The following is a 27,400-nucleotide window of genomic DNA, read 5'->3' as shown; positions in this document are numbered from 1 at the left end:
GAACTGCCAACCTGGTACTGTTTGTGTCAGATAATATCCAGCATACTTTTGTCTCCAGGACAGCTCCACATGAAGCTCCCCCAGGCAGATATTGAAAACAAGGTCAAGGAGGGAAGGGAGGACAGTGAGCAGGCAGCTGCTTACTTAGGGCCAAGACACTCTTTCTATATTGATTAGGATTTAGATTTGGGGGATGTTGGTGCCACACATTCAGTTCAGTTCAGACCAGCAGCTTCTCTTCTTTAGAAGTCTAAAGTCAAACTTATTCACCACCATCACTTACACCGATAAAGCCTAAGCACAGCCCCAAAGTGTTAAATGTATGCAGGACTTCAGCAGTGGTTCCTGAACTCTCTTCATAGGTGGGATTTTTATCTGTATTTTCTGCCACATAGCACCACCTGCAATCACCATTTCCAATACGTTTTGCAGGGTCACTGAGGGAATAACAACTGTCATACAGTGCCCAAAGCAATAGCTGTGAACAGATGAACAGTATTTCGAAAACACCCAGCAAATATCACTATTAGCTCTGTCTCATTTCTGTGGATGCTTTTATTGTAAATACATAGGGCTCAGGAGCTTCTCATTTTATCCATACATATTCTAGTTTTAGATATACTAAAGAAATGCTGTTAATCACGGACACCTTGTATTTCTTCTGCACAACCATGATAATGATCAGGACACACCTCTGATATGCTCCAAACAGGAGTTTCCATTCCCTTTCTCCAGCAAGGAGCCAAAGGCAGAGCAGAAGGAAATCTGTGTTTAGAGGAATGGCAATACCATGTGGAAAGGCACAAGCAGTAATGACCCTGTTTTGGTGTCTGTTGTTCTGCCTGGGCACAGCCCTCAGACACCAATTCACAGCATAACAAGTGGATACTGTGACAGGCTTAGGAAAAGCTGGAAGTTTCAGCTTGGGAAAAGCTGGAATTGCTCCAAGTGAAGTTCTCTCCCTGTCTAAAAGCAGGATTGCATAGAAAAGAAGAGTCAAACCCCAGAAAAACATCACCCCAGGTACTTGCACATCCATTTGTAGTCAGAAGGACACCACCCACCTCCCCCTTCTCCCTTCAGCCCTCATGTAGCTGAAAAGAAAGGGCAGGAGAGCTTTACCATGCTGTAGTCAGAAAACCCAAAACACCAGAAGCTCAGGTACAAATCCCTTCAGTCCTGAAGTTTAAAATGCCCTATCTTGCAGTCACCAAGCTACAACTCTTGACAGAAAACTTTTTAATTTTCATAATCCAAAGAGAATAAATCCCCCTCCTTGAAATAAGTATCAGTGAAAGATCACCCAGTAATTGAAGTGATAGCAAACCACCTGTGTTAGAACAGAACCCTTATTTATTATCTGACACAGTTGAACAAATTTACTGAAAACTAGGAAAAGAATAGCCAGTGACAGCTTTGTGCTTATCCCAAATTGTTGCTACCATAGAACAGTTGCTTCTACATACTCAAGGGATGTAAAGAAGGGCTTTGAAGTTGGTATCAGTGGAAAATAAAGCAGTACATGTTTCTCATCAGTTCCTCTGGAGGAACACAGACACAAACAGCTCCATCCTGTTTGTCTGACTGCAAGGAGCACATGAGGGCTGCAGTAATGCTTACTCCAGATGAGATGTCTCTGTTAGACAACCTCTGACCAACTCCTGGAGCCGAAGGATCTCAGATTTTTTTTTCTTCATTCCAGGCATTTGATAGTCACTGTTCATATGTGCTATATGCTATGCAAGGTAATTAACCACATCAAATCTCATTAGGACAAGCTATGATGTACTGCAAGACTTCAAACCAGCTGTCCTTAGTTCATCAGTGCTGCTCATCTCCTGTTGCCTGGTTGTGTTCTGGAGCTTTCCTGGACTCGTGTTGAATAGAAGAGACAGTCCTGTGGGTCTCAGCACATGGAGCAGTTTGGCTGCAGTCCCACCCTGGCTGGAATCAGGCTGGTCACTCAGAGCCCAGCTGTGGTCTTGGGTCACTTGGCTGAGCAGTCTGAGGGGTGCACCTTGTCTCTGCAGAAGGACCTTCTGGTCTCCTGGTGGGCAAGAGAAAGGCTTTATTAAGTTCCAGTAGAGACTGAGCAGAGCTCACTGTCAGCACATTTCACAAAGGCTTAAATTTGGTACTTAAATCATTCAGCACCTCAGAGGCCCGTAGATTTATTTTTTAAATGAACATTTGCAATGCAGCCTTTGCTTTCCCATCTGTAACCCAGCAGAGCCTGGCAGAGCTGAGTGAACCCAGAGCACTTGCATCACTTTCAAGTGACTGAAAGAGGGTGAAGCCCCGATACCCACTATTTCTAAAATCGAGTTAATCCCATCCCAAAGTTCAGCTTAGGAATCAATCAGGCCTCCTGGATTTCCCTAGGCAGGGGGCACACCAGGCTGGGAAACATGCTCAGCTGTGTTAGACAGCTCCAGCAAAGCCTCACTCATTTATTGCAAAGGGTAACTTATTTCCTCTGGGCACGAGTCAAATAAAGTCAAGGCATTAATTAGGATATTATGCAATCTTTACAAATTCCTGCACTCCTTAAGAGTTTCCCAACTCCTGAATAGATGGAAAGCTGCAACGTGTGAGAAAGAATATACAGGCTTTAAGTAGGTGCAAGTCCACTGGGGTTTTTTTTTCCAGCAGTCCTTACTGAAGTCTGGCTTAAGTAACCTTACAGCTGTGTAATGATTCCAAGAGCTGCTGATCTTAGGGTAGGTCATGGTAACAGGGTATTTTCCCGTTACCAGCTTCAAGATGTGATGAGCACTGGTGTGCCATCCCAAACCACAGCAGCAGCAGTGGCTGGTGGCAGGGCTTGGGTGCCTCAGTGGAAGCTGTGGGGTGCTCAATACTCACATGACAGCCAAGGACACAGCAGCCAGAATCCCAGCAAGCAGGAGGAACAGGAGCACACTCAGGATGGATGTAATGACAATCATGGCTCCACTCCTTCGGCCAGGCCAGGTGTCAACTTGCAAGGAAAGTTTAACTAGGAGAGCACGGAAGGAATGTTCCTGGTCATCTCTTTTTGACCATGAGCACTCCCACCAAGCAGGACTAAAGCTGGTGATTTAGGAGAGACAAAGTGATTATATCTGTACCTGAGGACATAGGTGATTTATGGGAAACAGGTTTAAGACTCAATGTCAGCATTTAAAGTTTATGAGCTCTGCTCAGCAGGTTTGCCATGAGGGCAAGTATCTGTGTTCCTGAGAAATGTCAACAGCACCAAATACCATGATCTGCATCAAATCTCAAACTGCAGATACAAATCTTATCTTTACTGAAAGAATTGTTTTGAAGCACACAAGTAGAAAATTATTCCATATTTAGCTATTCCAATATTGAAAGGCTGAAAAAAAATTGCTAAAACTTCAGGAAAGGACTAGCTGTTGCTCCTAGAGTAGTAGTGTCCTAAGGCAAGCACAACTATTCAAAAGAGCAGAGCAAAGCCAGCCTTACCTCTTCTGGTTTTGATTGGATCAGACCAGAGGGTTTGGTCTTTCACAATCCCTTCAGTGCTCTCTACCAGGACATACTTAAACCTACAGGGAAAAAAAGTGTTAAACGAGGTATTTTTAATAACCCTCTCACTAGCAGGTTTAAACTACTGGATTAGCTGGCCAGTCTTCAGGTTTTGTCAAAGCATTAGATGGAGACAGTCAAAGGCTGCTGATTACTTCCAGAGACCTTACAAAGAACAGATAGAATTAATTATGGAAAAGCATTCTATGTTTTGTCATGCACAGCCTGCACTTGGTTCTTGTGAGCCTTGGCAGATGATAGATTCCCAACAACAGTTTTCCCCAGCTTGCTATTCCCTGTTTGAAGAGCTTTGTTATTTAGGACAGCAAGTGGTTCTGATTTCCGCATGGAGGTCAAAGACTTTGTCCAACAACAGAGACCTTTGGCACTTTCCCTGCTAGAGGAGACTGTTGAAGAACCAGGCCAACATCATATTTGGCAAAGAAATTACATTTCCAGTCCACAATTTCAGAAATGAAGAGAGAAGACAGTTTTTGCAAAACTAAGAGCCCACAGACTTTTCAGAAGCATTTATGGCTCCATGTGACTGCCATGTTCACTCTGGTGTTAAATAGCTGGCAACAGCAAAACGAGTGTCTGGGTAAGGGCTGTCAGGGTGCCCCAATTCCCTGGATGGCTGGTTTCACCAGGCAGCAAGGTCAGGCAAGTCTGCAAGTTCCCTGGCCCTCACTGGGCAGTCTCCAGCAACCTGAGGGGCTTCCTGGAGCCGGAGACCAAGGAGAACTTTGACTGCCCAGAATCCCATCAGAACAAAGCAAGCGGAGCCAGACACACATCTGCAGTTCAGCAGAATCATCTAGTACAAAATACATGGTGAATAATCTCAGCAACTTTCCGGTCAAAATCCTTTTCTACCAGCAGTTTCAAATGAGGTGCTGTCACAGAATTACATAGGAGTAGATCTAGCAGGTCACACAGGAATTTTCCTAGTGGCCCATGAATTTGCCCTGGCAGAGCTCAGCCCTGCTGGAGCACCACAGAGCACCCTCTGCAAGGTGCTAGAGCAAAGCCAGCCACCTTCATGGCTACACTTGTAATGGAGCACTTCAGTCATGAGCTTGTAATCCACATTTTACCTTTGCTGAGGAGCTTACAGGCTCAGTGCTGCATCCCACTGTGTTTTAAGAGGAGCAATCACCTTTTAAGAGGTAAGAATGATACCTGTAAGTCGTGCCTGGTGCAAGAGGCGGGTTACAGACATCGAGGAAGTTTGGGTCGTACAGACAAGTCCCATCATCCCCGACTCTGAAGAGGTATTGTTTCAGGACATCAGAAACTTTGCTGACATCTCCTGCGTCCACAAGCCTGGGAGGGGATGCACAGCTGGGTACAGGGAATGCAGCAGCCTTGTAGGGCCCGAGCTGCCCCCCGTTTGTTTGCTGGAAGGTGCTGTCCAGTGCTTTGCTGCTGCCGTGAGTCACCAGGGAGCTCATGGCACCTGCTGCAGGAGAAATGATTCTTAGCAAGGCTGTCCAAACAAGTCCAGCCATTTCCATTCGCCCTCTATTTGGTTGGCATCTTGCTCTTCTACCCCAAAACACTCCCAAGAGAAACCAAAAATCAGCTACCGGTTTGGCTGTGTCATGATCCCATCCCTTCCTGCATAGTTGTTGGTGAAGTTTTCATACTTGTTCCTCAAACTGTGAAGGATTTCAGAGCAATATTTGCCAGTAGCTACCCTCCCAAAGTTCCTCTTTTCCAAGGAGAATATGGTGGAGCAGGAAGGAGGGTGGCAAAGGCTGCTCTTCCCACACACCCTGTATGGCTCTAACAAACATCCAGTAAATCCTGCCGTTCCAGATTTGATCCTACAGCCAAGGCAGAGCTCCTGAGTCACAGCTCTTGTCTCCTGGCACACAAACCCTTCAGCCTCTGGTCACACAGCAGCTGGAACCACGCCAGAACTGCAGGGTGTAGGGGCTGCAGGAACACGTGTACCTCCAATCCTGGCCAGCCAGGCACTCCAGTGCTTCCAGGGGAGTCTGAAGGCCCTCCCAGCTTCCAGCAAAGCATGACTCTGCATCCAGCAGGCTTTGGAAGCTTAGTTGCACCTCTCAACCCTTCCCTGCTGCAAAGGCAAGGCACAAGTCCCAAGGGATGCTCTCAAGTTCTGTAACTGTGGGTTAATTTTTTTCTGGAGAGCCCCTCCAGCTGTTCAGTGCTGTCAGCAGCACAGCAATGCCAGTTCTTCCAAAGCTGTGGTACAGTGGGAACCACTTCTGCCTGGAAGCATTCTGCTGGAGCAGAGTTCCTGCAAGTGCTGGGTTGTGAGAAGTTTTTAGTTATGAAATTGCAAAATTGAGCCTGTTTTAAAAGGGAGAAGTTTCTGGCACAGGTTAGAAATACAACTTAAGGGTCAGTGGTAAGTTAGAAGAGTTCTGACACCTTTCCCTTCAATGGGAGCCAACAGTAGGAAAACAGATACTACCCAAGACATTCTCTTCCCTTAGGTTTTTTTCTCCACATAATTATCCTTCTCACAGCTACATCTCCCTGCTCTCCCAGTGTCCACTTTCATAACTCTTAGTCTGGCTCTGTGAAAAAAGTTGATGCATAAACAGGATGCTTTCATGGGAGGTTTTCTGGGTTTTGTTATGTTTTGTTTGCTTGTTTAGTTTTGTAACCTTAGTGGGTAGATCAAGTCTCATAGCAACATTAAGAAGGATAGAGCCAAAAGCTACATATTACTTCAGAAATCCTTTTATCCTCAAGCTTTCTCATGTGCTGATGCATCTCCTTACCAGACCTGAGCATAAAGTGTTAAGAAAATTAAGTTCTCTTAAATTTTTCCTTTTTCCTGCTCCAGGAGACATCCAAGGGTGAACCAATGTCTTTCCCTGCAGACCAGAGATAAATCCAAACAAAATTCCTCCCAGTCTGCCAAGTAATAATTTTGCATCTTCTTGCCTTAAAAGCAGCATTAGGCATTTCTGTGTGTGGAGCCCATTTTGTACAGATTCACCCAACTGTGCAGGAATCTGGGGTGGTTGATGTCATTTCTAACACAAAGCATGCTTGCAGGTGTATCTACTTATCAGACTTACATCATTCTACTGCAGTTGTAGCCTGGCTTAGACACACAAAGATGTGCCCTTCAGGCACAGGGTAGGTCTCAGAAGGCCACCCACTCCCAGCTATCTGGGATGGGCTCTCTGCTTACAGCTTCCACCCACTCAGGGCATGCTCCTTCCACTTGATCCACAGTGGCAACAACCAGCAGTGAAAGATTCAAGAGCTTTTTGCCTGTTGTCCAATTTCACTGCTGCCCCCTCAAGGTCCCTTTTCCTTCAGAAAAAGAAGCTACATCCACCATTCAGGGAGGAAGGTGTGACAGAAGGAAGGCATTTATTCCTGCCAGCTCACAGAGTGGCTCCAGGTGGCATTCCAACAGTCTGCCAGAGCAGCAGGGATCAGGGGAAGCAGCTCCTGGTCACTGCCAAGCACTTATGAAATTCATTTTGTGAATGAAGCCATGGGCCAGGCATCTGTGACCACAGGTCTAGCATGACTTGCCTCAGTCTAAAAAATAAATCAATCAATTAGTCCTTGCAAGGGCTGGCAGATTTTTCTCCTTTCCCTGTTCAGGCCCAGCCCCATCCAGCTGTGAAGGATTCCATGCAAAGGTCAATCAGGTAGCTACCTTCTAGAGAGCCATAATCCCACTCACCTGACTCCTTCATTGCATACAAGTAGATGGTGTAAGATTTATTTGGGTGCAGTGAGCTGTCAAACACACAGAAAGGTTTTTCTAGAGCAACTGTAGTAAGAGTGGGATTGTTTGTAGCAAGCTGAGGGGCTGCAATTTGAGGCTTAAGCCTTTGATCTGAAAAACAAAGTTATCAAAAAAGGATATTGAAGAAAATCCCAACAAACCCAGAAAAGCTTTCTCCTCTCCCTGTGCAAACTCTGACTCAAAAGAGAGGGTCTGGCTGTTCTAACAAACAACACTGAAGCATAAAAAGGGGATGCAAATTGCAGCTGAGCAGGAACCAGCCCTGGGACAGTCAGAGTTCAGGGTTTTGCTTTAATGCAAGGTGGGCAACCCAAGGATTTAGTGAGAGCATTAAAGGATGTTGCTTCTCCAACACAAGGGCCACATCATCTCAGGAGGACACAGCCAAGGCTTCTTTACAGGAGAGACTCAAACCCCTGTAATTAAGGTCCCACATACAGCCTCCTCCTCAGCTGGCAGCACCAGCACAGTCAGTTCTGGAACCCTTAGCAGAAAAGAGTGTTGATAAGGTTTTTAAGACCAAGCTTACTAACATACAGAGCAAGAGATTTAGAAAAGCCTTACAGAAAAGAAAACTGTCTGGGACAGGCACTGCAAAAAGCAAGTGGCATTAGAAGGAAGTTTATGTCAGACACTTCCCTGGAGCTTCACTAGAGAAACTTTAAGTCTTCCAGCAGAGTACTGGGCTGAATCCCCGAACTCCCAACACAGGTCCTACAGCAGAGAGAAGACACCCAAGACAAAGCAAAAAAACCCAAAAAACTAAGAGAAACAGGCACAAAGAAGAGCAACAAAAAAAAGGAGAAGAGGCAGCAGATAGATGTTTCTTACCTGCACACAGTTGTCCCAAGCAGCAAAATGCTACTACAATCCAAGAGCTGCCCATGCCTGAGCCCTCCAGAAACTTCCACAAAAGGAAAAAGCCTGTTGGGATGCAGCCCCTGCTGAAGAGCTCCTACACCCACTGCCTCCCTGCAGGCAGCCACACCTCCTTCTCCCCACCAGGTACCTGCAGGCAGAAGCTGCCCAGCCCTTCAGCACCTCCCTATATTCTCACTGCCCCGATCAGGTGCTGCCAATCCCTCAGATCTTACCTGCTCCAGGTGAGGAAGGTGTTGCAGCTTTTGTTTCTACCTGATAATGGGTACCACTATCAGGTACCCATTCTCAGTGCTGTGGGTGTAAAGGGAGGGGGTTTTTCCCCACCCAAATCACTGATAGCTGGCTTGGCTCTTTACCTCCTTCTCTCTAAAAACTTTTGAAACCTCTCACGTAGAGAAAATTGGGATCTGAATATCTGAACCCTGCATTCAGTCTGTATCGTGAATGGTTCTCATCTGAGCAGCCCTAAGTGAGGTTACAATTGCCTTCTGAATTGTTTTCTGGGTTACATCCTGAAAAACACGAGCCTTCTGCTTCTGGTTAACCCTAATGTGATTCAGGGCAACTGCATGAGGAGCAAAACCACTGGAAATCTGAATGTGACCTGTTGGACTGAACTGTTCAGCTGAGAATATTCCTGATGAGTAATTGCTGTTACAAATGGTATATTACGTAAGAGCTCAAATTAAAAAAACATTAATCATCCACTTAAAATAGGCTGAGAGGAAAAAGAAAGTATCAGGGAGGTCTTACAGAATTAATGGGGCTAATGTGGTGTCACCACAGCAACTCCAGATTTACATGGGTATCATCACCCAGGTTACATTCCCAAATCCATCTCCTTTATGGATATAAAGGCTGTGGGCCCCAGAAATCTGTTTGAAATGTGTAATCAAATGGTTAGAATGCAATTTCCTCCCCATATGTGTCTCATTGCGCTCCAAATTCTGCACGTCATCCTCAGAGTGTTTGGTTTGACCCTCCTCTCACACAACCTTTTAGGAAGAATATTGAATACAGGAGGCACCCTGGATTTGTGCTGCTGTAGAATAAGAATGAGTTGTATTATTCCTTCTTACTCTACAATGTACTCTAAATCTGTGCTGGCAAAAGTACTCAGGTAAATTAGGTTAGGCCAGTAAAGATCTTACTCTTCTCTCTTTTATTCCCAGGAATCTGGTTTGTAACATTTACACTGTGGTGTTAGTTGTACAAGCTTGGTGCTGCTCTGCTCGAGAGTTTTTATCCTTTAAAGCAGCACATAATGATGCAAAGAACCTGTAAGGTTTCTGACTCCACAGTAAAGCAGAGTTTAACAACAGCAATATCTCTTTCTCCATCACAAAAGCAATACTTTCTCTAAACAGTTTCCTGTAAAACCAGACCCTGAATTCTTTAGACAAGTAACTCTCACAGATCAACAAGCAGTGGCTTTTTTTCCCCCTTAAGACAGCATTATATGCCTAATCAAATAAAAAATAGACAGCAGGACATATTGAATGGCAGAAAAAAAAGAAATATTCTACTTTGTGGCATGCAAGCCACTTTCACGTGGTACAAAATACTCTTCCAACTTTGATTAGAAGTTGGAAGCATTGCTCCCTCGTGCACTTTCTAAAGCATCAAAACAACAAAGAGGGGAAAAAAGATACCATTTTTAAGAATCAATTGCTTAAGGCTGTTGATCATAAGGAAGTTTTTGATTTAAAGGTAGAACTTTTTGGTTGGTTGGTTGTTATTTGGTTGGTTGGGGTTTTTTGTTTGGTCACAGGGTGACAATTCTACCCACTGTTTCCCATGTGGCAGTTTTTCAAAGCCATCATATTTTGGTTGGGTACCAGGCCATCTTGTGGCAGAATTCCCCAGCCAGGAGGGATAAATTACCTGTAAGATTCTAAAATTGTTGGGTTCACTCCATGCTCAAAAAAGTCTCGAACAAAGGTAGACAATGAACACGACAATGAACTCTCTCAGCACCATCTGTGCTGGCAGATGTGTCCTAAATTAGGGCCAGACCTCATCCTTGCTTACATTTGTGTGAATCCACATTAATTGCACGGAAGTCAAGGGAGCTGGTCTGGATTTAAAGGATGTTACCCTGAACAAAGGGAACCTCGGTATAATTCCAGTGTTCCCTGAAGGAAGTGCAAGAGAAGACATCAATGCAAATTCCTATGTCTTCAATTAAGCAACAATGACAATTTTCTTGCTCTGTGTTGCCTTGTGGGCAATTCTGGAGTCATTTATAGAAGCCTCTAGACTCAGTTGGGATTTATTGCTCCACAACAACAAAATCTTCAAGGAAATGAAAGAGCATTATCATAGAATCATCTCATGCTGATATTATTTCTTTTTATAAATGGCTCAATTTAGAGGTTTACACAGCAGAAGATGAAAACTGTGTATTTTAACTGAAAGAAAAATATGCATTTTAATTGTCGGGCAACAAAGCTGGTGAAGGGTCTGGAGCACATGTCCTGTGAGGAGCAGCTGAGGGAGCTGGGGGGGCTCAGCCCGGCGAAAAGAAGGCTCAGGATTGAGCTGATGATTCTCCAGCTCCCTGACAGGAGGCTGGAGCCAGGTGGGGCTCTGCTCCCAGGGAACAAGGGACGGGAAAGGAAACGGCATCGAGCTGTGCCAGGGGAGATTCAGGCTGGACATCAGGAGGAATTTCACCATGGAGAGGGTGATCAGCCATTGGGATGGGCTGCCCGGGGAGGCAGCGAGGTCACCATTCCTGGAGGTGTCCAGGGCACTCAGTGCCAAGGGGTAGTGGACAGGGTGGTGCTGGGTCAGAGGTTGGACTCGGTGAGCTCAGAGGTCTTTTCCAACTTGATTGATTCTGTGGTTCTCTGATTTGTTTGCTGACTTAAACTCAAGGAGAACAAGGGAAGAGAAAGCCCACGTCTCCCTTGGGAACCCCCATTCAGTACAGTGGCAGCATTTCAACATATGTAACTGATTTATACCTCAAGAAAATGAACTATTCCTTCCTTCCCCACCCCTCAGCTGCTCGATCGGGAGGGAATTCCTTACTCCGCGTTGCCACCTGGTGGACTCAAGGGTGACTCGGTGCCTGCTCTGCATTTGGGGTTTGGGAGCATCGGGGGCTCTTTTGTTTTCCCCGTTTGCGATTTCTTTATTTTGTTTGCTGAGGAGAAACAAAAAGGAAGCCCAGAAGGTGTAACCATCGCGGGGAAGGAGCGCAGAGAGCATTAAAAAATGCAACAACACGGCACAGGCATCCCAGAATCTGTCAGCAGACAGGGAGTGTCTGATAACATTCACCCCCTGCACTACACAAAGCTTGGCAGATTTCTCTGGGCCTCTGTTGCCATCTCGGGCTCACCTTGCCTCGTTTATTCCACTCTTTTCCTTATGCTTTGGAGTTTTCAAGGGCTGTATGGAGTAAGTAAAAACCCCTGAATTTCTGCTGCTTAGGAAAAAAAAGAGTCAATAGACTCATCATAGTTTGACACCCTTTCTATTAGAAATAGCAACCTCATTAATTTGCACTGACACCTAAAAGATTCTTTGAGAGACATTGCATTTTACACATTAGTAATTTGATCAACAGAAGAAAGATCTCAGCAAATTAATGCCTCAAATAAACATCCCTTGTCCAATTTAATACTAAATGAAGCAATAAATTACTGGAGTGAAACACCTGAAAATCTAAGGAGAAAAAAACCCCCACTCCTTGGGAATATCAAACATTATTTTAACTGTATCTTTGAAGGGGAAAAGTTTGGCTGCAGAGGTGCTTCATTTATAAATTGGAAAAAACCTTCTGGTTAGAAAAGCCTGTGGAATTAAAAGATTGTTTTCCTCAAACAAACTACACACTCATTTTAGGAGAACAGTCTTTCTGGAATAGTATCTAAGGCCACGAGAATTTATTAGCTGAGAAAATTAATAGGTGTTTTCATGCTTTGCACTGCCAAGGCATTTGGTGGCTAAAGATTTCCATGCTCAGTGCTTACACATGGTTGTGTCATTGCTACATATAAAAACATCCTGGAACATGTTCAGCTCCAAAAAAAGGTCTGGAAGGTAAGAACTGACCATATCTTTGGTGCACAGCAGGGGCATCCTATGGGTGCATTCCAGTGATGTAGGGCAGGAGTTGTAACATTTCTGTCACTTCATTTGCACATAACAATTTCTTCCACAGTCCTGCTGAAGTGACCTAAGTGCAAGTGGCAGGAAATTGTAATTTGTGACAGGGAATGGGCACTGCTGAGGAGGTTGCAGGTGACACTAAAACCGGCAAAAACTGTGTAATGGTAGAGGTAAAGCAACACACAAGCTGACCTTGGGAGTATCAAATGTGTAGCCAGCTCCAAATATTGCCCATCCGGACAAGGGAGGGAAACCTCGTCTGCGAGCAGGGGAACGTGGAGCTCCCAGCGGTCACGGGGGGAAGGACTGAAAAATCACCGGGAGGAGTGAACTGACCCCACAGGGAAAACTGCCGCTGGGAGGCTGAGACACAAACAGCTCGTGTCATCCTCTGTGAGCAGAAATTGGGGGATGTTTTACTGAAATATTTACACGACGTGCTGGAGATCACTGGAAGCTGTGTCTGCATAACATTCCATCAATTTATTATGGCAAAGATTTCACTTTGTCCCAAAGTACTGCACGAAGAGGGGACTTGGTTACAGCGTGTGAGAGCCTCAGCAGGAGGAAAAGGCCAGGTGATCTGATCTCTTACTTTCATCCGTGAGAAAGGCAGGAAGGAAGATGAAGCCTGGCAACCTAAATGATTCTAGGATTCTGAACAAGAATAATGTTCAGGTCACCTGAGAACAGTACCATCTAAATCAGTGTCATCTCTCATCCAACCATTTCTCTGTACTGGAAGGGTTACAAAAGCTGAATTTATGCTAGTAGAGATATTATTCCTCAGGCTTTAACCTTTAATATTCAAAATTTATTTCCTCCTAGTACAGGATCAGATTCTATTTTTACTTAGGAAATGTATCTCACTTTATTTCACATCCATTACTCAAATGGAGTTACTTCTGAGGTGAGCAACAGTTGGCCTTTAGCTACAATCATTTTTATTTTCTCCTAATTAATGATTTTACATTGCCTAACAAAACAGATTACTATTCATCTGTTCTCTACAGATACTGCCTTTGACTGTGAGTAGTTCTTCTAGATAAGGTTGTAATGTACTTTTTTTTCTTTGTGATTGAAAAGACCGAGTATTTTCTTCTCTTTTTTTCCACCTAGTTTTCTTCCTCTTCTGCTTTATTTTTATCCCTTTGTTTTCACATGTTCTTACTCAGCTCTGACACTTCCCAAGCTGTTGCTCCCTGAAGTCACATGATAATGTGAAGCATCTGGGTTAGGACAAAACATACATTTTGCTGTAATTTGGCCTATTAAAATGATCAGGAAAATGCAGAAGGGCTTTGCAACAGAAGCCTGGAGAGCTGCAGTCTGATTTCTGCCATGGGGAGATCTTTTAGCAGCAAAACACAGAAGGCACCAACAGAAGCCAGTACAGTGTCCAGATTTTCCACAAGACAAGCAAAATCTATTAAGGCAAGCCAAGCTTTGTTGGTTTGTGAAATCAAATTAAGTCATCTCTCTGTGTGCCACAGGACTGTGTGGAGGGGTGAAGAGGGAACAGAACAGTCAGATTTTACCTGGTGACGTTGTGCAGCCCTGCTTGTGCTCTCCTGCCTTTCAGTGCATGTAAAGGTCCTTTTTGCCCTTCACTTCCCCAGAACCTATTTTTAATTGTCATCTATGCCCAGATCAAGAGTCTGTTTTAAAGCACAGTTTGGACTGAGATTGCAGAGAGAAGGTAACAGAAGAAAGTGACTCAGTAAGACCTAAAAAAGCAAAACAAACCCCAACAGGCAGAGGAAGTCAGTAGGAGAGTCAAAGCCCAGAGTCTCAGGCCCTCCAGCAAAGCACCCTCTGCTCTGCACTGCACTGGGTGGCTCTTTAAAATGGGATGTTTTGTCCTTAATAGAGAAAGAATAGGTAATTAAATGAAGACAACAGGAAATGGCTTCTGCTAAGTGATCTGCTCTAGGGAATGGTATTCTGGCAGAGAGAAGCTTCATCTTCCATGAAGTACCTGTCACTTTCTAGTTTAAGGAGAATTTAGGAAGATGCATTGGAGAACAATCAGATAATGTAGAACGAAAGCTACTTGCTGTCTGTCTGATAGTGTTGTGCAATACCACAGGGATATCACTCATGGGCTTGAAACCTCAGAATGAATACTTTAATCAGGACATAACTGAAAATATCAGGGGAAACATAATAGGTAGTGCCCTATGCGTCTCAAAAATGACATCTATACCTCTTAAAATAGCTCTAACATCTTCTAGAGCAGGCAGACCTGTGCCACAGCACTCTGTGAGTTCAGGTGAGTGAAGAATAGGAGCTGAGGAATTGAACAACAAACTAACGTGTCTCACCTCTAATCATTTCTCAAAGCTTGACTGGGCTGGATACCAATAAACATGCAATATTTCTCAGGGGTGATGGCACATCCAGCTGATTTGGTGCATTTCTATAAAACTTCAATTAGGTCAAAAATTAAACACAAGAAGAGCTCAAATACATTACTGAGTACACAACCTGTGATCTCCTCATGTTCAAACACCTGTAGTAGACAGCTAGAAGATATGTTGAAGAGGAGGAATTCTGTTATTTTATGTATGAAGATACTGTTTTGTCAGTCTACAAGTTTTCTTCTTTTTCCCCCATCTTACGGCTGCAAACTGCACAGTGAAACAGCAGCAGCTGCTGAGAGGGGAAAGACACGAAGCAAGCATTAACCAGTTGGTTTAGAGAGAAAGGCTTCTTATTGACAAGTTATTTGTAATTTTTTCATTGGGTTTCTCCCAGTTCCTTCAGGCTGGTCCTGTAAAGACAGACTGAATGACTAAGGACACTCGTGGTGTGAGCTGAGAGGACAATTCCAGCTCTGTGAGTTCATAAGCACAAAAACTAGCAGAGGCCACATGCCTACATCTCTAATGCCCCAGAAAAACGCAAGGAAAAGGTTTTGCTCTTGGTGTGTAGGAGATTTATCCTCCTTTCTGTGTGCTAATGGTGGTCAGGCAAGGCACTGATGGGGATATCACTGCAAATTCTCAGCACACAAATGATTGGCAGAAACAGAAGCCAAAGCAGAAATCCAGTGATGTGTGTCAACCAGCTCCTGATAAACTTCCCTGGATGCATCCCCTGACCTGGCTCAGCCTCAGGCTGTCACGACTGTGTGGCTGAGAACATGCTTGAGATGATTACTAGTCTGGCATTTCAATTTAAAGGCGGTTGATTGAATCAGCTTAAGTATTAACCAATTTTGTCCCCATTTCAGCTAATTGGGATCTCAGCAATGGAACATCCCAGCCCTTTCACATCTTGTTATGGAGACATATTTCTGGCACAGCTGGATGACTGAACTGCTGCTCAAAACAGCCATTTTCTGTCAGCTTCTCCAGAATAATTCAGGGAGGGCTTTTTTGCCTTGTTTTCATGCCTGAGTCAGCATTTGGTAATTATTCTCTGCGTGTGCCTTGCCAAGCTGTTCTTGTCCTCTGCTCTCTGAAGTGGGTGATGAAGTGCAGTGGCATTGCAGGGAGGTGTGTCTGCCACAGACACTGCCCTCAGCACTTAATTCTCACACCCCAGTGCCAGGAGCAGTGATCACTTTGCTTTGTGAGGAGCTTTGAGCCACTTTAGTCCCACCGCACATCTTTTCCTGGTCAGCGTTTTCCTGAGCAGAATCTTGCTTAGGACTTTGTCCATTTGCCACTAATTTGCTCTGACAAGGCCTGAGGGAAGGTTACTCTTTGGGGATATTTTTTGTCTAAGGCCTTTTTTATTGACAAGTTGCAGAGCTCCTCAGATTGTCTGTGGTCAGGGCTGATGACAAGTCATTTTTCTCCAAAACACTTCCCAAGGTATTTTTATGAGCAGCTGTAGTTTTTACACTGGATAAGGAATTTGGCTGAGCTTGCTGTATGAATTAAATGTGTACATTTTCTGGCAGGACAATATGGAAAAGTTTACATCGTGTTGGAAGTTCGGAGCCGTAGAGTGTATCCCTGACTCTGGAAAGGGAAAGTGGGATGTAGCTGGAGGTGGGATAACCTTCACAAATACATGTAATCTTTGCTGTGCTGATACTGAGGAAGCCTTAACACTTGCAACATTTTTCTAGAGAAGCAAATCTGAAGTTTGCTGAGTGAAGGCAGAAAGCTGTATGAAAGAAGAGGTGCAAGCTGAAGCCTCAAAAATGTCTCAGAAAGGTCTCAAAAATGCCTCTGGAAAAAGAAGCTGCAAAACCTCCCCTGTACAACATAATTTGGGAAAAAAACAGTGCTAGGAAAAACAAGCAAACATCTAAGTCAACATTGTCACAAAAGATGAAGAGGCTTCTGAAAGTCAACAATGTAAATTGCTTATTAAGGAAAGCAGAATTCTGAGTGGCAAGTTTATATTAACTTGAAGACCTGTTACAAATAAACAAAAGAAAAAATAAGAAACAGAAAAAAACCAAGCCTGTGGACAAATCACCCTCCAGAGATGGAACACTGGCAAGCAGCACAGAAACCCAGTGATGCTGACAAGGAGATTCAACAGTTGGAGCCAAAACTCCACTCACATCACAAACAGAGTTGTGAAAAAGCTTTACAAAACATAAACCCAGTGCAGTTTCAGGTAAAGAGGAAAAGCTTTAAAAGAAAGCAGTCACAAAAAGCTGGAATTGGTAAGGTTATCAGTGAAGTCAGTTAAAAACCCTCTGAGAGAGGGGAAGGTTTCTCATCCATGTGAAACAGCACTTCCTCCAAAATACCAAGGATGACCTAAGCACAGGCACAAGCTGTGCAGGCTTTGGGGCCCTTTCAGTTTTCTGCAGAGACAGAACTGACTTAAAAAGAACTAAAGAACTGAGGCAAAAGTAAAGAAAGAGTAAGTTTTCTTTCCAGAAAAGCAAGGGCCCACCGGATTTTGTCCTAAGAATAGTCATCAAGGGGATAATTGAATAGCAAAAGCCACCAAACCTCATATATTTTAGGAAAGCTTTTGACAGGCTTCAGCTTCAATGTCAGTCTGGAACATCTCAAAGTGTTATGAAATCCAAGGAAAATAATAGGCATTAAAACTTTTATAGCAGGGCATAGCTTTGCATTTTAAGCAAACATAGCTTCAGTGAAAAATTTAACCCACTTAATTGGTGAGCAAATAATTATTTGAAATGTGAAAGTGTGCTTTTGAAAACTTTCTGTTCCATATTAACTCACAGAATGGCTGAGGTTGATCCCCTGCTCCAGTCAGGTCACCCTGAGCTGCTTACCCAGGGCTGTGTCCAGATATTCCATTGGTATCTCCAAGGATGAGACTCCAAAACTCCTCTGGGCAACCTGTGCCAGTGCTCAGTCACCCTTACTAGGTGGCTAAGAACTAATTATCAGGAGTGTGGGGTGGCTGTATTTTCAGTCAATATGAGAGCTCATGACTAGTTAAAACTGTACTTGCCATGGATCCTAAACAGTTCTTTCTCTTTTAAAATTCATTTCATGCCATTTCATGCTCTCTATTCAATTGGCAATTGAACAGACCTATTATAGACTCATATTTTTATGGTGTGACTCACAATTATTTTAAAAAACCATTATCCAGGTAATGTAACATTATGTATTCTAGGGTTTCTGCAATTAGAAAAAGCTGCTGCCACTCTGGTATTAGTGTCTGTGCTTTAGCTCAGTGATCCTCAGGCTGTGTGCTTCCAGCAGTCTCAGACAGGGCTTCTGGCTCACAAGCTAATAATGACTTTCAAAAATGCACCATCGATATCATTCTCGCTTCGTGATAAAGGAGAAAAAGCTGTGAAAAAGGGGGAAAAGAATCTGTTTTTTCTTATGTTCATGGCAAACAAACACTGCAGATAATAACAGTGCTGATTCAGGGGCCACTGCGAGCTGCACTGAATAAACTGAGATTCTCTGAGGCTGTTGGTTGCCTTTCTCCTGATTCCTGGGGATTGACTCCTGCCCTCTGGCCCTCGGCAATACCTAGCTCACACTGGCATTTCATTTATATCCCATTTGCTCTTGCATGTCAGTGAAGCTTCCAAGTCCACCACAAAACCACCCTGTTTTCATGGGGCCTCTCCTGAGATGCTGCCTTAGGATCTGAGAGATCTCTTAAGTTTGCCTGAGAATGACTGCCTTGAAGGGTGGAGGGATAATTCAGGAAACCCTTTCCTCATTTTTTTTTTTTTTTTAATTTAGGAAGCCTTTTGATTAATAGACTTATTCTAATATATGATAAATGGGGGGGGAGGTTATTGTGTAACAGGTTCAGTTGCCTTCTGGTTACTGACATTTCAGGGGGGCTGTATTTGCACAGTAAAATGCCAGTTTTAAGAGGCATCCTGTCTCAAGATATTTGTATCCAATTTTTTAGCAATCCATAAATCCATGGGAAGTGCTCTGAAGAGAGGTTTTGCCCTCAGTATAAAAGGAGAAGTCCCAATTCTTCCTATGTCAAAGCAGCTCTAGACAAAACAACAATCAACAAGTGATGTTTCAGTAATATAACATTTTAAATTTGGACACTTTACTATCAATTAAACTTTTGACTATTCTTTGTTTTTTTTCCACTTATTTCTGGTTTTGTTTCTTTTTTTTGTTGCTGTTGTTTTCAAACATGAACAGGGTTTGCTGCTTCAAAGTTTACTCCTGAGTAAATTTCCTTAGGAAATGTTTAGCCACATTACACAAGGGGGAATGGTTTTAAACTGACAGAGACCAGGTTTAGATCAGATATCGGGAATATAGCAGCTGTCCTGAACCAGTAAACCCCTTACTGGTGACACAGTGCCCATCTTCCTTTAAGAGATATTTGAGACTTTGTTAATGCTAAAAAGGGTTTTTGGAAAGGTCTTGCTGGAAAGTGTTATACACCTGTGAAATACTTGTATTTGCAATTATTATTTGAGCACCATCTTACTGCTCTGTGTATTTCTCTGCTATGTGAAGTTCCATCATTTAGGGAGTGCTTGGAAAGCTGCTGAACTCTGTTTGTGACAGGTAATGAGGAACCCAAGGGAAAACAGGCTTTGTGCAAGTGATCCCCAGCCTCCCTCTTCCCTCTCCAAACAAAATCAGAACATCAGCATCCACTGCTCAAAGTATAACATAATTTCTTTTGAAACCACCCTTCCATGTGAGCTGTCTCTTCTGCTGGAATAAATTAGCAGTGATACTCTTAATGAGAAATGCTGCACGTGGCAGTGAGGTCTGAGCCTGGGCTTAAGGGCAGGAGAAAATGAATTTTGATATAGACAACCTTTCTGAGCATGGTGCTGGCTGAGGTGAATTGAGATGACTAAACTGCATTGATTAGAAAGTCTGAAATATTCGTGTTTTTCAGGTGAAAAGAAACAAGGACACTTTGGGGCAGTGGAACCTTTGTTTCTTGTTAGTTGTGTTCAGGACAACTCCCCAGCTGTTTTAGCGTATTTTAAAGCTACTGGATGAAGTTAAGGAGTTTCTTGAGAAGCAGTGCAATGGAAGGGGTTGAAATGTAAACCAGGTCTGGGTTGCAGCTGAAGGTGTGTGCTGTCAGTGGTAGGCAGGAACAAAGCAGGGATAAGACAGGAAAAGCTGAATATTTAGCTATGAAATGCAGTGAGTACAGCACTGTTGGCCATCTCTGCATTCCAGTCCACCTCCTCTTAGGCTTTGGCTTCATGAGAAACCCTTCTAGAATACACAAAGGGCTGCACTTTGGGTACAAGGGGTATTCTGCACACATTTGTTTCTCAGTACAACATGTGCCCCTTCTATGTTTTTAAAAAATTCTTTTTGGAACGAGACTAAGTTTGCTAAATAACCCTGCAAGAAAAGTACCCCTGTGGTGTGACAATGCAAGCAGTGAAAGGTGAGACAGCTTGTCACCAATCAGCCTTGCTGTGTGCACTTGGGCCAGAGAGAAGAACCTCAGGACAAATGTTTTGTGTCAGGTCCTTAAATCTTCATATTAGATTTAGCAACAAGATGCTTCTGGAGCCCAAAAACCTTTTGGTATCCGGCCCCTGAATTAATAGCTTGGCCCTTGGAAGCCTAAGCACCTTAAGCATTTCTCAGACCTGAATATGTGCCACAGATCTTTTGAAAATCAAATCACTGTGGCCAGGCCAAAATGGAACTTCGGGGTTCAAACTGTACTTTCCTGTTTGTAAAAATGTGGACAAATACCCGTAATACAGAATCTCTCTCTTCTGGGGGGCTGCCAGTGCTCTCACAGTCTATCCAGGGAAGGCACAGGGTGGTCTCTCCCCCTCCTTTTTCCTAGAGCTGAGCAGGCACACGCTGTCTGCCCCAGGTCCTGCCTCAGGTGAGGGATTCCGGAGCAGAGTCTTTGCTGCACCACACACCCCCTGCATGGACCCCAATTCCCAGCTGCTCTCAGAGCCAGGACACAAACCTGGGCAGGCTGGAAGGGGAGAAGGGGTTAAAGCCAATGCCTTTGTTATTCAGGTCAATCCTTTCATAGTCGCTTCAGGCTTCATAAATTCAGATTCCCCTTCGTGCTGGGCCAAGGGGAAAGGAGAGGGTGATACATCTTTAAGTACTGAGGATGAGATCACCTTCTTTTTATAGAAACTGAAATCATCCAAAAGCTGCACAGCAGCAGGCTGAGCACGTTTCTTGAGCTGCATAAAAACAGCACTATCTGGGAATTTCTTTCCAAATAAAAAGGGAGCACAATACCCAGCCAGATCTTATCTTGAAATATGACTCTTGGACACTGCTTTTATTTCTTGGAGAGAACTGGGGGGGGGTTGACTGGTTTTGTGTTATTACTTCTTCAGTTATTTAATTCTATTTTTACAGTCATGAAAGTGAAAACCAGGTCCTTCTTTTTTCACCAGGTATGACCGAGAAATCATTAGAACAGTTTGAATCTCATCTCAGAGAGGAAAAACCTGATGCAGTGATAGAGCAATTACTAGTCACAGAGATAAAGCAATAAAGCCCACATAGAAAAGTATCCTGCCCTAATACTTTGCATTTTCAGACAGGCACATAAGAAAAAGAGTGAATATTGTTCCACAAGCAAACACACACAAACACACACACACACACAGACACCCAGCCTGAGACTGGCAGAGGCCAGAACTGGGATTCCTGCAGAAGGGATGACAACATTACAGGGCATGTTTGCAGACGTGTTTGTCTCCCATAAACACCCCAAGAATGTATTTATTCTAAAATTAGAGTCCAGCAGGTGCCTCCATAAATCAGAGCAATGCCTGCATGTAACCACACATTGTGCAAGCTGAGTGACATCACTTTGTTCTGACTGTTCTGTACCCTCACTGCTTGCGTAAGTCATGCTACAATCAGCCCTTCTTGTGCTTCCTAATTTTAGGAAAGCTTTGGTAGTTTCGTGCAAGAGCTGGCTGTGTTGGCAGGTTTGTCTCTGGCTGGTTTCATACCCTGTGGCTTTGCCTGGCAGAGGAGAGAGCTCACAGAAGGTGAAGTTATTTGAGCACGTTCCTTCGGGGGTGGCCGGGTCAGGTCAGCAGTCACTGCCTGGTTCCCTCAGCCTGGTGCTCCTTGTGCCCGTTCAGAGGACAGGGTACAACCAGGAATTCAACTCTTGGTGTGAGTGGGGCTGCAGAGGGTGGGGAGTGAGAAGTGCTGAAGATCTGAAAGTGCTTGTGGAGTAAAGGGGCAAGGAGGTGAAGCACTGATGTGGCGTTCAGTGCCTCAGGTCTGGATCCCATCTCCCAGTCACAGGATCCCTGAGCCACGGAGGAAATAAGGCAGACATTCAGGGTGACAGCTGTAAGGAAGTGTTTCTCTTGGTCATTATCAAACCAGGACAGTGACAACAAAAAGAACAGAGCACAAGGGTACAACTGGGCTGCTGGATCCCTGTACAGACCAGAGGGAATCCATGCAGCTCGGGATATCCATTTCAGGCAGTCCCAAACTGCTTAGAGGCCCCGTGCCTGTGTCCATTCAGCTGTGCCCTGAGAGTGAGTATCCAGTGGGACAAGCCCCAGGAATCCTGGCTGTCCTGGCCCTCCTGCAGCAGGGCTGGCTCCACACCAGCACCGAGGGCAGGGCTTCCCACAGGGAATGCAGCAGCCTGTGGGAAAGCAGGATTATACCAACCACTTTGCTAATTGGAAAGCGCTTCCAAAGCCAAGTCCTGCATGATCTATTCGGGGATGTGCAAAGCAAGGAACTGGCTGAGAGAAAGGACCTCCCCTGTTTTTTGAAGCCTCTGTGTGTGTGTGCATGTGCACTCCACAGTCAGTGTCACCTTGATTTATGGGTGCACTTGCTGAGCTTCCCCGTGGTGCAGGCAGACCTCTGAAGGGTGGTATTACAGTGTGCTGGGTCCTTGTAGGAGTGGCATAGAGCAGAGAGCCCCAAAATGGAAAAGGTGGTTACAATAGAGTGTGAACTTCATTTCAGAAACAGTGTGTTGTCCTATAGCTGCCCTTTAGGCTTTCGCTTCGATAAGGCTCTCAGAAACTCAGCTGTGAAATTTCACTCCGCCTTCACTAACAGCCAAACCCCAAGTACGTGCCATGAAGAGCAGATAGTGCACAACTATCCAATATAACCATCCAAGACACTTATATTAAAGATTTATGGTGTTTACCAACACAGGGCTGGACCCTTAGCACTTTAGACTGGCACAGCTCCACTGGTACATGGCCAATACATCCCAGCTGGGAGCCCAGCCTTCAAACCTTACTCCAAGGAAAGCCATTATCCATTTCAAGGAAGTTTTGCTGCTTTGCTCTTTTTTGGGGGGGTCTATTATTTTATGAAGGGAAGGCCCTCTTTTAGGTACTCTTGCACAAAGCAAGGTATGCGTGTGATAATTTTGCCTTTGATTGGTTTATTTTAATTGCATTCTCTAAGTTTATAGCAGGAGAGTGTTTTAATTGCAAAAATATACAGAAATGCTCAGATTACAAAATCTTTAATTATATCTCATGTTTTTATTTTGCCTTGGACCCTGAGTGTGTTCACTCAGAAACAAGATGGATTACAATCAGAAAATGGAATGATTACTGATACCTTGTTTTATCTTCAACAATCATTGCCTAGCTCTGTCTTACTCTGAGGAATTCAAACTCATTCTACCATGGAATAATCAGCATTCTTACATACATTCTTACAGTTTTCACCATAACTATCTGATTATTTCCAAACAGAATAACCACATTTTCATAGAATCTGTGATAAATATTCATTTGATTGTTGGAAGGCTGAGGCACAGAAAGAATCATGAACAAATTTCCACTCATCTGGAATACTGCATGTGAGACAGCAGGAACCATGTATTTTTCACCTCTGTTGTATTTTGTGTCATTTGTCCAGGTGCAAAACCCCCAGACTTAATTTAGGCTGACCTCTTCTCCAGGAGATAATATTTACTACATGAATAACTAGTTTCTGCAACATCTAAACCAGAGATATTCCAGAAAATTAGTTCTCTACCCAGTCCTAAATCAAGTGAGCAACAACTAGGAAAGAGTGTACACTTGTGAATGTTTGTTTAAATGGTTTTGGGATTTTTTCAGTGTCTTTTTCTAAAAACCAGTCATTCCAGAAGTTACATTATCACTTTAAAGCAGTCGTTTCAAAGACATTGTGGGATTGCATTAAATAATTGACCTTTTTTTTGCTGTCCAGCTAAGATACTGATACTTTCCTAAACTTCAATAAAAAGAAGGTGTGTGAATACATGAGGCATCTCACCACTGAATGAGATCAATACCTCTAAAATGAAAAACTCTGGCTTTTTTATGAAGGTCTGTTTTGTTGCACAGACAGGAATTAAAAAGCCCACCACAAGCCCAGAGGCCAGCACGACTGATCTGCCTTCAGCGATGGCTGAAGTGCTGCAGAACCTGTGCTGTGATCCCTGTAACTCCGTGCTTGGAGCGCAGGGGGGGTGTCCTCGGGCGCTTTGCTCTGCCCTGGCTGCTCATCACAGCGGGGATATCGGAGCAGGGAAAGGCACTTCCCGCTTGGAATACCCTGCGGAGATGTGAGACGAGTGCTGAGCCATCCCTGGCAGGGAACCACCCCTGGCAGCTGGGTACAGATGGCAGGGGAAGAGCTGGCGCTCCCACTCCAGCACCTTAACTCTGGTTTCCTCTGACTGCTACAGAACAGGAAAAGATGGGAAATTATCCTTGTGAAGTGCACTTACCCAGAGAATAGGTTTGGCCGAGTCCCGATCTCAGTTCCCATATGGGGTGATACTGTAAGTTCTGGGTTTCTAAGCAGTTAATGGGAGAAAATGTGCAGAGCCCTTGTCCCCTTCAGCCACGTAAACGCTGCCCAAGCCCGGGCAGTTCTCAGCTGCTCAGGGTGAGCTGCATTTTCCAGCAGCACACGTGGCAGAGCAGCTTCCAGGCCAGCACAAAGTGCAGCTGAACTTGCCCAGGCAGAGCTGCCTGCAGTGCCATCGAATCTGAACCAGCTTGTTTTGAGGCACTTGTGGTATTTCTACATGTTATACACTGTAGACATAGGGAATTCTTGGAGATGGAATTCTAAACCGGGTCCAGGACTGTTCCTGTGGAGTTACTTGACCAGTGCAGAGTTAATAATGCAACCTTTTTTATTTGTTGCTATTTTCTGTCAGCCTTCCTTAACAAAAAAACATGCACAGAGATGATAAATTGTGTTGTAGTTTCTTTCAGTTGTTCAGAAACCGCAAACCATCATACATCTGTCTCCCAAACAGCCAGAATTCAGAGCTGCAGGTTCATTTCCAAGTGGCTTAAATACTGATGTCATGACAGATGTGTATTTTTTGAAGGAATTTTGTTTATTCATAAAAATTCATCTCAGAGTCTGAAAGGAACCAATAGTTAACCATTTCTTTGATCAGGAAGAACATCAAATGTGTCTCTCCATTTTTTTGTGTGCTCTTATCCATAGTTCCCAAGCTTTCTGCTGACTTTCATGGCTGTTTTACACAGATTCTGTTATAAAGTAGCCTAACATTTTCTACAATCCACCCAATGTTGTCTTCAGCACAGCTTCCACTACACACAGCTGTCTACCATGGGGAAGGAAACGTTCTTCTCTGGTATTGCCTCAGTATATCCATTTATTTTGATTAGGTTTGCTGTAATCTCCACATCAGATTCACCTAATGGCAGCTATTAGCATCTCTCTGATTTATTTGAGAATGGTAATGAAATACATGAGTATATTATAGCATAGAAACCGAGGAAAAACAGATCTACTGTTCCACCCCCCTGAGGAACAGAACATAAATTACTTCATATTTTTGCACACCGGATATTTGCTCTTGTGCAGAAAGGTTCTTGTGTCTAAGCAATGATCCGATATTTTTCAAAGAGCTGTATTAAACCAAAATCTCTTTATAACCAAAAATTATTGTATTTAGTTTAGAAACAAATCCTTTTATAAAGTTAGTAACAAATCTTTCAATTAGCCCACAGTGTCATGGCACCCTCTCAGTTCTGGACCATTGGAGCAGCAGACCCAGGCTCCTCCACACCAGGATGAGTTTCAAAACAAAGTCTTATGTCTGCTTGCTTTCAAAACTTGTCTTATGTCTTTGGTTTGCTCATAAAGATGTGGTAAAAAAACATTTTGAGAGTTATCAGCCTGAGCTGTGAGCAGGGTTCCTTCTCCTCATGGGCTGCAGGATCCATCCAGGTTTGACAGAAAGGTTGAGGCTTGCAGCCAGCTACATGGAAGGCAGATTTTTATGGATGAAATGTCAGGTGACATCCCAGTTAAAGACCTGACACTCTGGGGTGCTTTTGTTATGACAGTTTCTTTATCTTGACTGCTGCCACGTGTGACTTCTGAAAGACTTCTGACATGTAATTTCTAAAGCTTTGTGCATAAGCAATAACTAGTGTGTTTAATCTCCTCAGGACAGGCACTCTCTTCCTTTGTACGTGCATAATAACTAGACCCAGCATAATTTAGTGCCTGTGGATGTTGTGTGGGATACTGGAGCATCCAAAGCTATATATGTATGGCATTTTCCCTTTAGTTGCATTTGAGAATATTACCCTCTTTCTTTTCATGCTACCTAACAAAGAAATATGGTCCTCACAAGTGGAGTTGTCCCTTTCTGCCTGCAAAGCCTTACAGGTGTGTTTGCCCTGCACACGGAGTGCACACAAGAGGAACTCTGGCAGCTGTCCATGACACTCCCAAATGGAAGCACTTGTCAGAAGTAACACCCAGCCAAGCACCCATGGACAGAGAGAGAAACACTCACTAATTACCTCCCAAGCCTTCCCATTTCCTTGATTGAGCCTGGCACGTAGATCCAGCCTGTGAAACCAGCACTCTGCAGGGGCTTGGTGCTTGCATTAGGGACATCAGCTCTTCCTGACAGGAAATCACTTTGCTCCCTTAATGCTTCCACAAAGAACTAGTGAGAGGCAGGAAATCATTCCATGAATTTGGCATCTGATGTTCACAAACTTGAGCAGTCCCTGCAAGCAGCTGGGACTAGGTGTAAGAGCTGGCATGCATGGGAAAGCCTTCAGCTCAGAGCTGCCATTACAGCATGACTTGGCACTCCTGATGTGCAACACTGCCTGGAGAAAGGATTTTCCTGACAACCACACTTTGGGAGCATTGGCAGAGACAGCTGTGGAGGAGGAAGAGATGTTTGCAATACAGCGTTTTTTTTGGCCTTAGCAATCAAATCCACATTTCAAGAGTGAAAAGTTTCTGCCTAAATTCATGGCATCAAGTAATCCTCAATGTTCTATAAGCAATTAGATCTGTGAGATTCAAATTGATGTTCTTCAGCTTATTTATGTTTAATTTGCTAAGGGAAGCCTTTCTTCACTGGAAAGAGGCATCCCGCCTCCTGAAGCTCCCCGAGTGCCTCTTCTTCCATTGCACTGCGTCAGGAAAGGCAATCCCACAGCCTTCTGCCTGAGAGAGGCACACATAAGCTCCCTAAATCTAACAGATGTCTCTACCTTTTAACCTGATCTGGGGAGCACTTTTTATAGCCTAAAATATTTGGCTAAGGAAGAACATGAGGGGCACCCAGAAACCGTGGATGGCCTGAGACTCTGCTGCTGCTGCTGTGAGCCATCTCCTCTGGCTCTGCCTGCACCGGTGTGAGCAGCATTCCCTGGGAAAGCATGGGAGTGTGCAGCTGGCCAGGGAACAACCTGCCACTAAA

At 44.1% G+C, this 27,400-nt stretch overlaps 1 protein-coding gene across 1 annotated transcript in view; it reads right to left on the bottom strand.

Moving 5' to 3' along the window:
- Nucleotides 1-1,253: 1,253 nt before the first annotated feature.
- UPK3A (uroplakin 3A) overlaps nucleotides 1,254-27,400 on the bottom strand; it is a 31,389-nt gene continuing 5,242 nt past the window's right edge. Inside the window, exons 2-7 of the mRNA XM_032688973.1 lie at nucleotides 24,410-24,519; nucleotides 7,223-7,378; nucleotides 4,717-4,996; nucleotides 3,472-3,554; nucleotides 2,866-2,998; nucleotides 1,254-2,047 (exon numbers count right to left, since the gene is read on the bottom strand). Coding sequence (XP_032544864.1) covers nucleotides 1,960-2,047; nucleotides 2,866-2,998; nucleotides 3,472-3,554; nucleotides 4,717-4,996; nucleotides 7,223-7,378; nucleotides 24,410-24,519 — 850 coding nt within the window. The 3' untranslated portion in view covers nucleotides 1,254-1,959. The remainder of the gene's footprint in view (nucleotides 2,048-2,865; nucleotides 2,999-3,471; nucleotides 3,555-4,716; nucleotides 4,997-7,222; nucleotides 7,379-24,409; nucleotides 24,520-27,400) is intronic.

This window comes from Chiroxiphia lanceolata, chromosome 5, assembly GCF_009829145.1.
Source record: "Chiroxiphia lanceolata isolate bChiLan1 chromosome 5, bChiLan1.pri, whole genome shotgun sequence".
In the NCBI taxonomy this organism is placed as follows: Eukaryota; Metazoa; Chordata; class Aves; order Passeriformes; family Pipridae; genus Chiroxiphia; species Chiroxiphia lanceolata.
The sequence above is the reverse complement of the archived record's forward strand: the minus strand, read 5'-3'. Positions and strand labels throughout refer to the sequence as shown.